The sequence below is a fragment of the Pan troglodytes genome, chromosome 23, assembly GCF_028858775.2.
Source record: "Pan troglodytes isolate AG18354 chromosome 23, NHGRI_mPanTro3-v2.0_pri, whole genome shotgun sequence".
Taxonomy (NCBI): domain Eukaryota; kingdom Metazoa; phylum Chordata; class Mammalia; order Primates; family Hominidae; genus Pan; species Pan troglodytes.
The window spans coordinates 27,627,940-27,642,317 of record NC_086016.1 but is presented as its reverse complement, the minus strand read 5'-3'; the positions used below and the strand labels follow the sequence as shown (position 1 = coordinate 27,642,317).

The 14,378-nt window shown below is 46.0% G+C and overlaps 1 protein-coding gene across 15 annotated transcripts in view; it reads right to left on the bottom strand.

The window, feature by feature from the left end:
- Positions 1-14,378, bottom strand: part of GRK3 (G protein-coupled receptor kinase 3) — a 279,994-nt gene that overhangs the window by 242,900 nt on the left and 22,716 nt on the right. For 10 of the 15 annotated variants that reach the window (XM_063808413.1, XM_063808418.1, XM_063808416.1 and 7 more), the window contains one exon: positions 4,200-4,320. The exons of 3 other annotated variants lie outside the window; for them this stretch is intronic. In XM_063808413.1, the coding sequence (XP_063664483.1) occupies positions 4,200-4,320 (121 nt within the window). Of the gene's footprint in view, positions 1-4,199; positions 4,321-6,152; positions 8,085-14,378 lie in introns of all 15 variants that reach the window. 2 more of the 15 variants (XM_063808422.1, XM_063808423.1) reach the window with 2 other exon arrangements.

The following is a 14,378-nucleotide window of genomic DNA, read 5'->3' as shown; positions in this document are numbered from 1 at the left end:
GGACTAGATTGTGTAAGACAGCATGGGTTAGTGGATAGGAGGATGTGGGTCAATAGCTTTAGGTAGACCCTGGAGATTTACCCTATGGGAGGGCAGGGCTCAGAGCTTTGTGTGAGCAGCTATGTAATTTGTTTATCCCTTTGGTTTGAGCATCCTCTTGGCCAAGGGTCCTAATCTTCAGTTAGAGCTCTGTCAATTGCAAGTAGCAGAGAACCTGGCCTGAGAAAAGGGAATTTACTGGCTCCTGTGTTTGAACAGCCCAAGGGCAGACCTTCAGGTATGGCTTGATCCAGGGTCTTCACTGATATCACCAAGATCCTGTTTCTCCACTTCTCAACATGACTTCCTTGGATTTGACAACATGTGCAGATCCCTCAACAAAAATGGCATTGACAGCTCTGCATTCCATCTTCATCCCTCCAAGAGCCTCAGAAAAGAATCTGCAGGCTCTTCTTAAGACTTTAGGCCATGCACAGACTCTGATTGACCCATACTTAGACTAGTTAGTGGCCAGAGAGACAGAATGTGCTGGCTGGCTTAGTTTAGGTCCTATGTTCCATTACTCATATCCAGGGTGGAGATGGCTTCCTTGAAAGCATAGGAATGAATGTGAGTGAGGGGGGTTCCCACTCTAGCAATACTGGGGCATTGTTGCCACATAAAAGGGAGAGGTAATAAGCTGGATGAGAAGAGCCACATATGTCTATCATAGGGAGGGGCCCATGATCCCCCGGGGGTGAGAGCATTCTGGGGCCTACCTGGGGAGTGGAAAAGGTTGTCTCAGCATTGCTAGGCTTTGAGATAAGGGTCAGGGGTAGGAGTCAGTCAGGAAGACAAAGTGAAGAGTCAAGGAGAGGTGTGGTCACTAGAAAGCAGAGACCTGGAGGAAATGGTGGAGGTCAGGGAAGACTCACAGCATGTATGGAGTTCTGAGTGTACAGATGTGATATGAAGAGCTTTGCATGTCACAGGGAGGTGTGCCCACACTGATCCAGGATGGGATGGGGATGCTCACCTTCAGTCCCACTTTCCCACTCTAAGTATCTGGGGAGTTTCTCTCCATGACCTGCCAGTGTATAGAGGTCTCCTATGGTTTCAAACATTGGAGAGTAGAAGTCTGAGAAGATGAGTAGAAGGGCCTGGGTCTCCCTCTGTGTAGGCTGTGGGCTGCCATTGGCCTTTGTTGCAGATGGATCAAAGTTCCATGAGTACAGAGAGAAAGAGAAACAGGATCCCGTTGACATTTGAACCCCTGGATCAAGCCATGCCTGAAGGTTGTCCACCTACTGGGCAGGCAATATAAAATTATCTCTGGGTACCCAGGTGCTTCCTTCCTGGCTGTCCAGCCCTCCACTTATGAACCTGGCACTTCCTGGGCAGCAGCCACACTCTTGGACCTCTTTTCAGTCTGAGAACCCACTTTCCCCATCCCTTCCTTCCCAGACCCTTGTACTCTTAAGGCAACCCTATGTCCTGGTTTCCCTGGACTATTTTCATGTCTATTGTCCTTGTGTAATTCTTCATAGTGCCTCTTTCATTCTCAAAGTATCTTGCTTTGGATAATAAATAACAGTCACTTCACACATCCCTCCATTCTGACGTTCCTGCTCACTTCCTTTCTCACTGCAGACCTTACGGGCCTGAGAGCTGTTAAAACTTGAACCAAAATTATTAGCAACAACAACAAAATCCATTCTCTCTCTACCAATGCAGGAGAGACTTAGCCTTTGACAATACCTCTCTGAGGTTTGTTTACATCCAGTCCTGGCAAAAGGCCCTTTCTGCAAGGATATGTGACAGGTGAAATGATTCCTTCTGAAGGAGAAAAAGAAAAAAAAGAATTCTCACAACAAAACAGCTTCAGTCCTGAGGGTTTCCCTGCCTCCACCCCCTCCATGTTCCTGTTCCCATTCATTCTTACAATAAACCCCTTGTTTTAAGGTAGCTTGTTTGAGTCTCTTTTTCCTGCAACAAAAAGAGGTGTACCTAAAATAGGCCAGGGCCTGGGCCAATGGCCAAATTTAGATGAAAAACTGGGTCAGGCAGGAGAGGGAGCAGCAGGCTGGGAACTTTTGAGTATTGGGGCTAGACAGCTCCTGCTGATGGGGCACTTCCTCTGTGCCAGCCCATTAATTTATTAACTAGTAAAATTAATCTTATTTAATTTTCTTACTGTCCTTTGAGGTAGGGACTGTTATCTACAGTTGATAAAGAATACTAAGGCTCAGAGAGTCAGGATTTGGGTATCCTATCCCAGTCCTCTCCATCCAAGATCTGCAGGTTGGGGCACCAGGGCAGACTTCCAGAATACAAAAGGGTAGTGGGAATCTTGGCCATCTGGCATGGAGACGCTCAGCCTAGCATGGCCCAAGCTGGAACTCTTCTGCACAAACAGGTCTGTAGCTTTCTTCATCATTTTTAAGTGAATTTGAGGAGTGTGGAACAGCCAGAGATCATTGTTTCAGCTCAAATGAATTTAAGCAAGATACGGAAAATGTAGTTAGATCCAGGTTCTCACGTGCTATTGACCCATGTGGCTGGCACTCAGTTCTCTCTCCATCTCTCTTTCATGTGTTACTCCCTCTACTAGGTATAAAGAATGGTCGCAGGCAGTCCCAAGCTTCATCCTTACAGCTTGTAATCCATAAGGTCGGTCGGTCGGTCTGTCTGTCTGTCTGTCTGTCTGTCTGTCTGTCTGTCTATCTGTCTGTCTGTCTATCTATCTATCTATCTATCTATCTATCTATCTATCTATCTATCTATGGCTCTTCCTCTCTCTCAGCTTCCATATAGAAATCCAACTAAGGATTTGGATTGGCTCTGCTTGGGTCACATGTTCACCTCAGGACCAATCACTGAGCCCAAGAGGACACTGACATGGGTGCTAGGATTGGCTCAGCCTGGTCATAGGCCCTCCGCTGTGGTGAGGAGGGCAGACAACAGTGATTAACAGCCTCTGGGGAGTGAGGGAGGCATGGTTTCATCAAGGAAGGGACACTAGTGGTCAAAATCAATACATCCACCATGCTTCAAAAGATATGTAGCAGGGATACCTACTTTAAAAGTTTTTAATGTGTATTTCATTTTGCTTTCCTGAGTACAGATTTTTATCTCCACCACCCTAGGCATCCATTAGTCTGGGTGAGATTAGAATTTATTACAGAAAATGCAAAGAGAAAGACAACTGATGTTAAGCTTTAGACATCAAAATTAGATTATGTACCAGACGATAGCCTTAAGGAAGAATTCTACAGGTTCCTTATCTTTGAGCTTATGAATAATTGTGCCAAACATCTTAGAACATAGAGTTTGTCTGTGGATTGCAGGGTCTGTCCCATCTGCCTAAAACCATTGGGTACCCTTGATAAAGAGAGGACATGATGGAGGTCAGGAGATCGAGACCATCCTGGCTAACGGTGAAACCCCGTCTCTACTAAAAATACAAAAAATTAGCCAGGCGTGGTGGCAGGCGCCTGTCGTCCCAGCTACTCAGGAGGCTGAGGCAGGAGAATGGCGTGAACCCAGGAGGCGGAGCTTGCAGGGAGCCGAGATGGCGCCACTGCACTCCAGCCTGGGCTGCAGAGCGAGACTCGGCCTCACAAAAAAAAAAAAAAAAGAGAGAACGTGATGTAGTGGAAGTAGAAGAAATGTCTGCCTGTTTTCTGACTTCTCCAATGATATTTCTCTATAACATGCATCAATGATTATTATTTCTGTTTGAACGTGTTTTTAAATGTGTTTAAAACAAATAGGGGAAGATATTAGAAGACATAACTTGGACACTGATGGTTAATTTTATGTGTCAGCATTGTGGGGAGAAGTGGGAGCAAAATGGGAAAATCCTCTTCCCAAGATATTTCTCTATAACATGCATCAATGATTATTATTTTTGAGCACCCACTGTCCCACTCAGGCATTGTGCTATGAGAGAGATCATTTGTTGTTTCACTATCCCTATGAAATAAGCATTTCTATCATTCAAACTGTTGGTTGTGAGCAAGTTCTGTCAAACAAAATGTGTTTAAAACAAATAGGGGAAGGTAGCCAGGTGTGATGGCTCACGCCTGTAATCCCAGCACTTTGGGAGGCCGAGGTGGGTGGATCATGAAGTCAAGAGATCAAGACCATCCTGGTCAACATGGTGAAACCCCGTCTCTACTAAAAAAGTACAAAAATTAGCTGGGTGTGGTAGCACGCACCTGTAGTCCCACCTGCTTGGGAGGCTGAGGCAGGAGAATCACTTGAACCCAGGAGGCAGAGGTTACAGTGAGCAGAGATCGCGCCACTGCACTCCAGCCTGGCGACAGAGCAAGACTCCATCTAAAAGAAAAAGGGGACGGTATTAGATCATATAACTTGGGACACTGTGATGGTTAACTTTATGTGTCAACTTGACTGAGCCACAGGGTGCCCAGATATTTGGTCAAACATTATTCTGGGTGTGTCTGTGAGGGTGTTTTTGGATAAGATTAACACATGAATTGGTAGACTGAGTAAATTTTCTTCCCTGCTATGGGTGGCTCTCACCCAATCCGTTAAAGGCCTGAATAGAATAAAAGGCTCATACTCCTACAAGTTAAGAGGGAAATTTTCCTGACTACTGGCATTGAGCTGGGACACTGATCTTCTCCTGTTTTCCAAATCAAACAAAAACATGAGCTCTTCTTGAGTATCCAGACTGCTGGTTCTTGAATTGCTGCAATCTCATACAACTTTAAGCTGGGTGTGGTGGTGCACACATGCAGTCCCAAGCTACTTGGGAGGCTGAGGCAGGAGGATCACCTGAGCCCAGGAATTTGAGGCGGTAGTGAGCAATGATCACACCACTGCACTCCAGTCTAGGTGCCAAAGTGAGATTTTAACTCTTTGAAAAAAACAACTTAAATGAATGGGAAACTGCTTCTTATAGATGAACAAAGAAAGTGTATTTTGAGGTGGAACCTACTGCTGGTGAAGATGCTGTGAACATCGTTGATATGACAACAAACATTTAGAATATATATATATACACATACATATATATATACACATACACACACACATATATATATATACACATACACACACACACATATATATATACACATACACACACACACACACACACATATATATATATATATATTTTTTTTTTTGAAGTGGAGTCTCAATCTGTGGCCCAGACTGGAGTGCAGTGGCACAATCTTGGCTCACTACAACCTCTGCCTCCTGGGTTCAAGTGATTCTCTTGCCTCAGCCTCCCAAGTAGCTGGGACTACGATGCCCACCATCACACCCAGCTAATTTTTGTATTTTTAGTAGAGATAGGGTTTCACCATATTAGTTAGACTGGTCTCAAACTCCTGACCTCAGGTGATCCACCCACCTCGGCCTCCCAAAGTGCTGGGATTACAGGCATGAGCCACTGTGCCTGGCCACATTTAGAATATTTCATACACTTAATAGCTAAAGCAGCAGCAGGGTTGGAGAGGATTAACTCCAATTTTGAAAGAAGTTCTACTGTGCATAAAGTGCTATCAAACAGTATCATATGCTTCCGTGAAATCTTTAATGAAAGAGTCCATCAATGTGGCCAACTCTATTGTTGTCATATTTTAAGAAACTGCGACAGCCACCCCAACCTTCAGCAACCACCACCCTAATGAGTCAGCAGCCATAAACATCGAGGCATGACCCTCCACAAGCAAAAAGATTACAATTTGCAGAAGGCTCAGATGATTGCTAGCAATAAAGTATTTTTAATTAAGGTATGTACAGTGGTTTTTAGACGTAATGGTATTGCACACTTAATACACTACAGTATAGTGTAACTTTTATGTGCACTGGGAAATCAAAAATTCCTATGACCCACTTTATTGCAATATTTGTTTTATTGAGGTGGCCTGCAACCAAACCTACAATATCTCTGAGTTATGCCTGTGTATATTATTTGGAGAACATTGACTAGTACAGATACTCAGCCGGAATTCTGGATACGCTTCAGGTATGGCTGGATCCAGGATCTTTAACAATGTCATTAGGCTCCACCATCTCTTGCCAGATCTTAGACAAGAGTTATTCATATGGTACATGTGATGGGTGACACTGGCAACCCTGGCTCATGTCCTAAATGTAGCCACCTTAAGAAAGAAAGAATATCTCCCTATATTCACCTGATTGGCCTCCCTTGGGTCATGTGTCTATTCCTGAACCCATCACTGTGATCCAGGGATGTGATCCAATGGAAGGGCACCAGGATTGATAAAACCTGAGGAGTCCAGGAGTCCTGCAAAGCAAGCCTGAGAGGACCACAAGGATGGATCAAGTAGGCACTGTGACTATGCCCGTTTTACAGTTGAGGAAACTGGCCCAGAGTGTTTAAGTGATTGGCCACGTACAAGCCTCAGAGCTGGTAAACATCAATGCCAGGATTTAAGCCCAGGCCTCTCCACAGGGCCTTAATTCCTTCTCCATACTACCTCTCACCCTTTAGTCCTGGCCAAAAGCCAAAATCTTCCAACACCCCAATCCCTGGTCCTCACATGCAGGTGCCCACCCTGCACCTGGCACATAGTAGGGGTGCAGTAAGCTTAAGTACTGCCCCTGCAGCTGGACACAGCCCTCAGTGCCTTGCTACAGGCAGCTCTGTCTAATCTGCCCCATCAGATCTTTATTTGGATCTTTCTCCCTGCCTCAGCTCTGAGAAGGAACCCGAGTGACCAGCTGAGCCTGCCAGGCAGTTGGCATCAGTCCCCACCCAGCTGTCCCCATCCTCTGATACATTTTTATTCCTTTTGAGAACTACCCAATTTAGACAGCTCAAAAACAGATGTTTCTTAACAACTATAGTTTCCATGGGTATTTTTGGTTCTCTAATCTTGGTAAATTGTTGGGATTTTGCTGGTTCTCTGGGGAGAAGACAAAGCTGCTTCCATCCAAGCCTCGCTTGTTATGATGCCTTGCTATGGCAGCAGTGAGTTGGCAGAATATTTAGACACAGCATTCGTATCTATTGCTGCAAGCAAATTTACCCCAGAACTTGGCAACTTAAAACAATAAACAGTTGTTGTCTCACAGTTCCTGCGGGTCAGAAATTCAGGAGCAACTTTAGTCTGAGCAGTTCTGACTCTGGGTCTCTCATCAGGTTGCAGTCAGGATGTCAGCTGCAGCTGCAGTCTCATCTGAAGACTGAACTGGGGCTGGACGAGCTGCTTCCAAGACAGGCCACTCACACAGCTGCTGGCTGGAGATCACAGGTCCTCACCACATGGGTCTCTCCACTGGGCTGCTTGAGTATCCCCACGACATGGCAGCTGGCTTCCCTAGAGTGGGTGATCCTCAAGAGAGCAAGGAGGGAGCCACAATGTCTTTTATGACCTTGCCTTGGAAGTTGCACACCATCACTTCCACTTTGTTCTATTCATTAAAAGGGAGTCAGTAAGGCTAGCCCACACTCAAGAGATGTAGAATTAGGCTCCATCTTTTGAAGGAATTATCAAAGACTGTGTGAACATATTTTAAACCAGCACAGACAATATGATATAATGCAAAACTTGCCTCCAATTCTTTACCCTTCTTTGTATTCTCACCCTTGCCAAGCGACTTTGCAGTTCCTCCCATTAAAAGAACAGAGTACCATTTCCCACCTATTGACACTGGGTTTGGCCCTGTGACTTGCTAGGGTCAATAGAATGAGGCAGGAGTGACTCTGTGTGGTCCTGAGTCTAGGCCTCAAGAGACTTTGTGTGTTTCTGCTCACCCCCTTGCACTCCTGCCATGAGCAGGAGGGGAATATGCCAAGGCTAGTCCACTGATCCCAGGACAGGATGAGAGACACATGGATAAGCACACAGCTGCCCAGCTGAGCCCAGCCTGGCTCAGCCAACCCGCATTAGACATGCGAGCTAAATCAACACTTACTGTCCTACAGCACAGAGATTTGGGGGATTGTTTGTTACACAGCATTACCATCACCACACTTAACTGACAGAGGCATGTGGGCTTGAAAGTCAGCCAGTCTTGGCTTCAAGTGTCAGCTCCCCCACTCTTCAGCCACGTGACCCTGGACAAAGCACTGCACTTCCCTGAGCTCCCAGCGACCTCATCTGTAAAATGGGTATCATGACATCACCTCTCTCATAGAGGCTTTGTGATGATTAAGATCATGCCAGTAAAGTGCTTTGAGCACCATCCTGCCCCACTGTGATTAGGAATGACATATCTGGGCCTATTGTCCCAATATTGATGTGCAGCCAAGGGTAGGATTAATTCTCTAGCTCAGACACCTGCTATAGCTCCCTAGTTCCAGGTTCTCCAGTGTGGTCTCCCAAGGCTCCCTTCCTCCTCTCATGCTCATTGACCACTCACCCTCAGTCTCTTACCAAACAGCCAGGACAGGCGGCTGATGAACATCTTGGACCCAGAGCTCCAGCCCCACACACCCGTGAGCTTCCCTCCACACCAGGCCACCTCGTTGTCCCTGCTCAGCTCCTATGAGACTGTGGGACAGTCTTTAACCTCCCTGGGCAACCCCTGTAGGGGTGGATGGCACAGGCTATTGAGTCAGCCACACTGGGCTCTGAATTCTGCCTTCACCACTTACCAGCTGGGTGACTTTCGGAAGTGACTGTACCTCTCTAGACTTCTGTTTACTCATCTGCAAAATGGGGGTCATTATAATACTTAGTTTATCAGGTAGTTGTGGGGATTTGATACTATCAGACATATAAAATCATTCTCCTATGCCAGGCATGTTTAAAGTGTAAGTACTGTTACTTAGCTAACATTTGCTACAACTAACAATAATGTCTCCATCTGTGAATGAAGGGGCTGGATTTGTCTGAAGTTTCTTTGGACACTGACGTTGGAAGCATAAGCTGAAGGGTTTCTGTGTGTGGGAGGACAAGGAGAAGAGTCCCCATGGACAGAATTCCAGGTTGTCACTTCCAACACTGTTATCTGCTTTACATACTGGGATGCTTTATGTGAGGTTATCCAGGAAACAATTTCTTTGCTTAAAAAAAAAAGTTTGGGGCCAGGTGCGGTGGCTCATGACTGTAATCCCAGCACTTTGGGAGGCTAATAGGGGCAGATCACCTGAGGTCAGGAGTTCGAGACCAGCTTGACCAACATGGTGAAACCCCGTCTGTCTCTACTAAAAATACAAAATTAGCAGGGCATGGTGGCACATGCCTGTAATCCTAGCTACTTGGGAGGCTGAGAGACAGGAGAATCACTTGAACCTGAGACGCAGAGGTTGTGGTGAACCAAGATTACACCATTTCACTCCAGCCTGGGCAACGAAAGCTAAACTCCATCTCAAAAAAAAAAAAAAAGTTTGGAAACCACTGGATCAAGTGGTCTTTAAGAGCCTTCCCGGCTTTCCCTTTTGGGATTTCACTGCAAGAAGTCAACTAAAGGCTGAGCAGTGGGGCTGCAGCGCTTAAGTTCAGCCTCTAGAAACTTCAAGGGCCAAACAAAAGTCATTCCCTGGCTCCAGGCGTGGTGCAGTGCCTCTATGATCGCCACCCCCTGGAACACCCACTCTCTGATGGCTTCTGTCCTCCAGACCTCGCCATGCTCTGTTTCCTTTTGTGTATTTAAAACCCACTTCTTGGCTCCCAGCCACAGTCTGCTAGAAGTTAACAATGTGGAGCGAGGAGGTTGAAGACGCAAATCAAATAAACTCCCTGAACTGAAACCCCAGCAGTAGGAATCTTCAGAGGGCTGGCTGGTTCAGGGAGTGGGCTTTCCAGCTCCCTGTCTTTTTTGATCTTTCATTAAGAGCTTGTTTTGATTCTGTGGTTGCTACGATACGGGAGCATTTGGTGGCTGTTTCTAAGAGGCCACGTGGATGACTGTGTCTGTTCCACCTCATCACAAGAACACAGTGGGTGGCCAAGCTTGGAGGCTAAGTGAGGAGGGTAGGATTGGAGGTCAGGGACAGGGGCTGTTTAATGGGGTCTACAGGAGGAGCTGAGCTGGCTCCAAGGTGTGGCAACCACAACCACTGTTACCCACCCCAGGGACATTGCCTGCAGAGTCTATTCACCTCTGACACGCTGGGTGACCTACAGAAAGTCTCTCCACCTCTCCGAGCCACAGTATACTTATATGTCGAAGAAGGTGACTGAATGACATGTGCCTGAATGACCTCACAAGGGTGAGGCAAAGAAGTGGGACAAGAAAAATGAATCCTAGTCGAGTGTCTGTTACAGGCTACACATCATCTCATGTCATCCTTAAAACACCGCCATTTCATGGATGTAGAAGGTGAGACCCGGAGCAGTGCAGTGACCTGTTCAAAGTTGCACAGCCTGGGAGATGAGGCTGGGACAGCTCCACTCACACCTCCCATGCTCAATGTTTTTCCATTTTTAATTTTTTGTGGATACATGGTAGGTGTATACATTTATGGGGCATATGAGCTATTTTGATAGAGGCATGCAATGCATAATAATCATATCAGGGTAAATTGGGTATCCATCCCCTCAAGCAATTATCCTTTGTGTTTCAAACAATCCAATTATATTATTTTAGTTATTTTTAAATGTACAATTAAATTATTGTTGACTACAGCCACCCTGTTGTGCTACCAAATACTAGATCTTATTCATTCTAACTATTTTTTTGTACCCATTAACTATCCCCTCTTTCTCCCCTAACTCCACCCCCCCATCTACCCTTCCTAGTCACTGGTAACCATCCTTCTACTGTCTCCATAAATTCAATTGTTTTAATTTTTAGCTCCCACAAATAAGTGAGCACATCTCCATGTTCAAGTTTTAGCTGCATAATAATTATGTTAAACACCTCATAGTACTAAGCGCTTCACAGACACTAATAAGTTAATCTTCACAACAACCTCTAAAGGAAGTACTGCTATTATCTCCATTTTTCTGGATGAAAAAACGCGTCCTTAAGCAACTTGCTCAGTTGCTTAGCCCGTAAATTACAGATTTGGAATCTGAACCCAGTCAGCCCAGTTGCAGAGTTCTTGCTCTCAACACGGTCACAAGGCCCCTCAAGGAGAGGTGGCCACCAAAAGAAAGGAAAGGGCTCCGGATGCACATGGTCTAATCACGGCAGCATGGTGTACAGCGGCAGCCACTGGAAGCAACGCAAGTGTCCATCAAAACGGGACTGGGAGGCGGGTGGATCACGAGCTCAGGAGTTCAAGGACAGCCTGGCCAAGATGGTGAAACCTGTCTCTACTAAAAATACAAAAATTAGCTGGGTGTGGTGGTGGGCACCTGTAATCCCAGCTACTCAGGAGGCTGAGGCAAGAGAATCACTTGAACCCAGGGGGCGGAGGTTGCAGTGAGCTGAGATCACACCACTATACCTTGGGCAACACAATGAGACTCCGTCTCAAAACAACAACAACAACAACAACAAAGAGAGACTGGATTAATAACTTGCATTATACATATGCAGTGAAACTCTGCACACCAGCTAAGATGAATGATCTAAATCTACTATATGTGACAATATACAGTTGACCCTTCAAATATGGGTTTGAACTGTGTGGGTCCACTTATTCCTGGATTTTCTTCCATCTCTGCCACTCCTGAGACAGTAACACCAAAGCCTCCTCTTTTCTTCCTCCTCTGCTTACTCAATATAAAGATGACCAGAAGGAAGACCTTGATAATGATCCACTTCCACTTAATGAATAGTAAATATATATTCTCCTCCTTCTGATTTTCTTAATAACTTTTTCTTTTCTCTAGCTTACTTTATTGCAAGAATACAATATAGAATACCTACAACATACAAAATATGTGTTGTTCCACTGTTTACGGTGTTGGCAAGTCTTCTGTTCAATGGAAGTTAAGTTTTGGGGGAGTCAAAAGTTACAGGTGGATTTTTGACTGCATGAAGGAGTCAGTGCCCCTCCCTCCCTCATTGTTCAAGAGTCAACTGTAAATAAGTCTTGGAAACATAATGTTTTTGTTTTTGAGACAGAGTCTCACTCTGTTGCCTGGGCTGGAGTGCAGTGGCATGATCTCGGCTCACTGCAACCTCCACCTCCTGGGTTCAAGGGATTCTCCTGCCTCAGCCTCCTGAGTAGCTGGGATTACAGGCGCCCACGACCACGCCCAGCTAATTTTTGTATTTTTAGTAGAGACAGGGTTTCACCAGGTTGGCCAGGCTGGTCTCGAACTCCTGACCTCAAGTGATCCGCCCACCTCAGCCTCCCAAAGTGCTGGAATTACAGGCGTGAGCCACCTGGCCTGGCCTTGGAAACATAATATTGAAGGGAAAATTGCAATTTGCTAAATGAATCATAGAGTTTAACATTTATGGAAAGTGTGGAAACAGTACCATATATTGTTTGTGGTTAGGCACATGTAGTTAAAGTAAAAAAAAAGATACAAAAATTAAAGTAGGAGGAGAAAAGGGAATGGTGTCAGGGAAGTACCCAGCAGGCTTCCACTGTAATGTAACATTTTGTTTCTAATCAAAAGAATGTCTGAAACAAGAAATGGACAAATGTGCTTTGAAAAGTATAAGCTGGGCCCTATGGCTCACACCTGTGATCCTAGCACTCTGGGAGGCTGAGGCAGGCAGACTGCTTGATGCCAGGAGTTCGAGACCAGCCATTACTAACATGGTGAAACCCCTTCTCTACTAAAAATACAAAAAATTTCCAGGCACACACCTGTAAAGCCAGGTACTCAGGAGGCTGAGGCACGAGAATTGCTTGAATCCAGGAGGAAGAGGCTGCAGTGAGCTGAAATGGCACCACTGCACTCCGGCCTGGGTGACAGAGCATGACTCTGTGTCAAAAGAAAGGAAAGGTGCAAAAGATGGGACCACATGGCACACCAAGACTGCTGTGATCACAGGTCCCCCTTACAAGGAATGGGTGCACCAGGGAAATCCTGCCCCGTCCTCGGCATGCCCCCACCTGGATAGCGCAGGTGGTTGGCCTCTGTCACTCAACCAAAGGGAACTGCTTCCAGCCTTTTCCCTCTTTCCCCAACTCCTCACACTAGACAGAAGGAATGTTCCCCAGGGCCAATTGTGCCAGGTGACTCTCTTCCTTAGAATTCTCCCATGGCTCCCCAGTGCCCTCAGAAGCAAGCCCACACTCCTTTCCAGGGTCAACATTTACCTCCACAGCCTGGGCCCTGCTGCCTTGCCAGCCTCACCTGCCACCATTCTTGTTCCCACACCCTGTAGAAGCCACAGTTACATGCAGAGCCACCTCCATTCCCTCTCGTCCAGTAGTTTTTCTCACCTTGATAAATTTTGCATGTGTGACCCCTTGTTCTGGAAAAGGCCCTCACCCCCGCCAGCCTTGTCGGTCTGATGCCCGGAGTCCTCACCACCATGCACAGTGCATCCTAAGAGAAGCCTGACAGGCCTTGCCAGGAGATTGGCATCAGCCACCTCTGGATGAAGGAAGGGCGGGCCATTTCCCATGGCCCCATCCTACTTTCCCGCAGTTCCCAGACTTATTGTGGTGGTTGTTGTTCACTAACAACTCACATGTACAATCAGTGGTAAAATTCAGCTTCTTTCATTCAAAACCAAATGAATGCCACCAAAATAGCTTCATAAGACAAAAGGACAAAATGACACTTTTCTTCCCACTTAGTTCAGAAATGTCCCCTCTGGCTAACCAAAAGGGTACCTGTTCCATCTGCTCTTTCTGTCCTGCCTCCTCCTCCTGAGTTCCCAAAGCCAAAAGATTGCAGGTAGTAAATGCACCCCAAATTCCCCCCGCTTTCTCCTCCCTGAACTAACAAAAGGAAGCAAGGAGGTTAGGATTCACCTGTATCTGTGTGTGCATGCGTGTATGTGAGTGTATGGGTGCTCACACATGGGTACACAGAAAAAAAAATCTAAAAAAAAATTCCTTTCCTATTTGTGACCACATATCCTTTTTTTTTTTTTTTTGACACAGGATCTTGCTCTGTCACCCAGGCTGGAGTGCAGAGGTGCGATCTTGGCTCACAGCAACCTCTGCCTCCCAGGTTCAAGAGATTCTTGTGCCTCAGCCTCCCGTGTAGCTGGGACTACAGGTGCACACAACCATGCCCAGCTAATTTTTGTATTTTTTGTAGAACCAGGGTTTTACCACATTGGCCTGGCTGGTCTCGAAGTCTTGGCCTCAAGAGTTCTACATTTCTAACAGAGTTCCATTTCTATTAGAGTTGCTACATATAATACATGTCAAATATTTATCTAATACATATGCACATATTACATGCATATGCATTTGTACAGGTGTGTTTTAGGCACCCAGGTCTCACTGCTTGCCAGATAACAAAGTTCTTCCCTGTGGACCTCTACTTCCCCATCTATAAAATGGGAGACTTGATCCCCTTCATCCCTGACGGTTTATCTGAGTCTGTCTCATGTAGAAGGTGGAGGCAAACACCTACTTT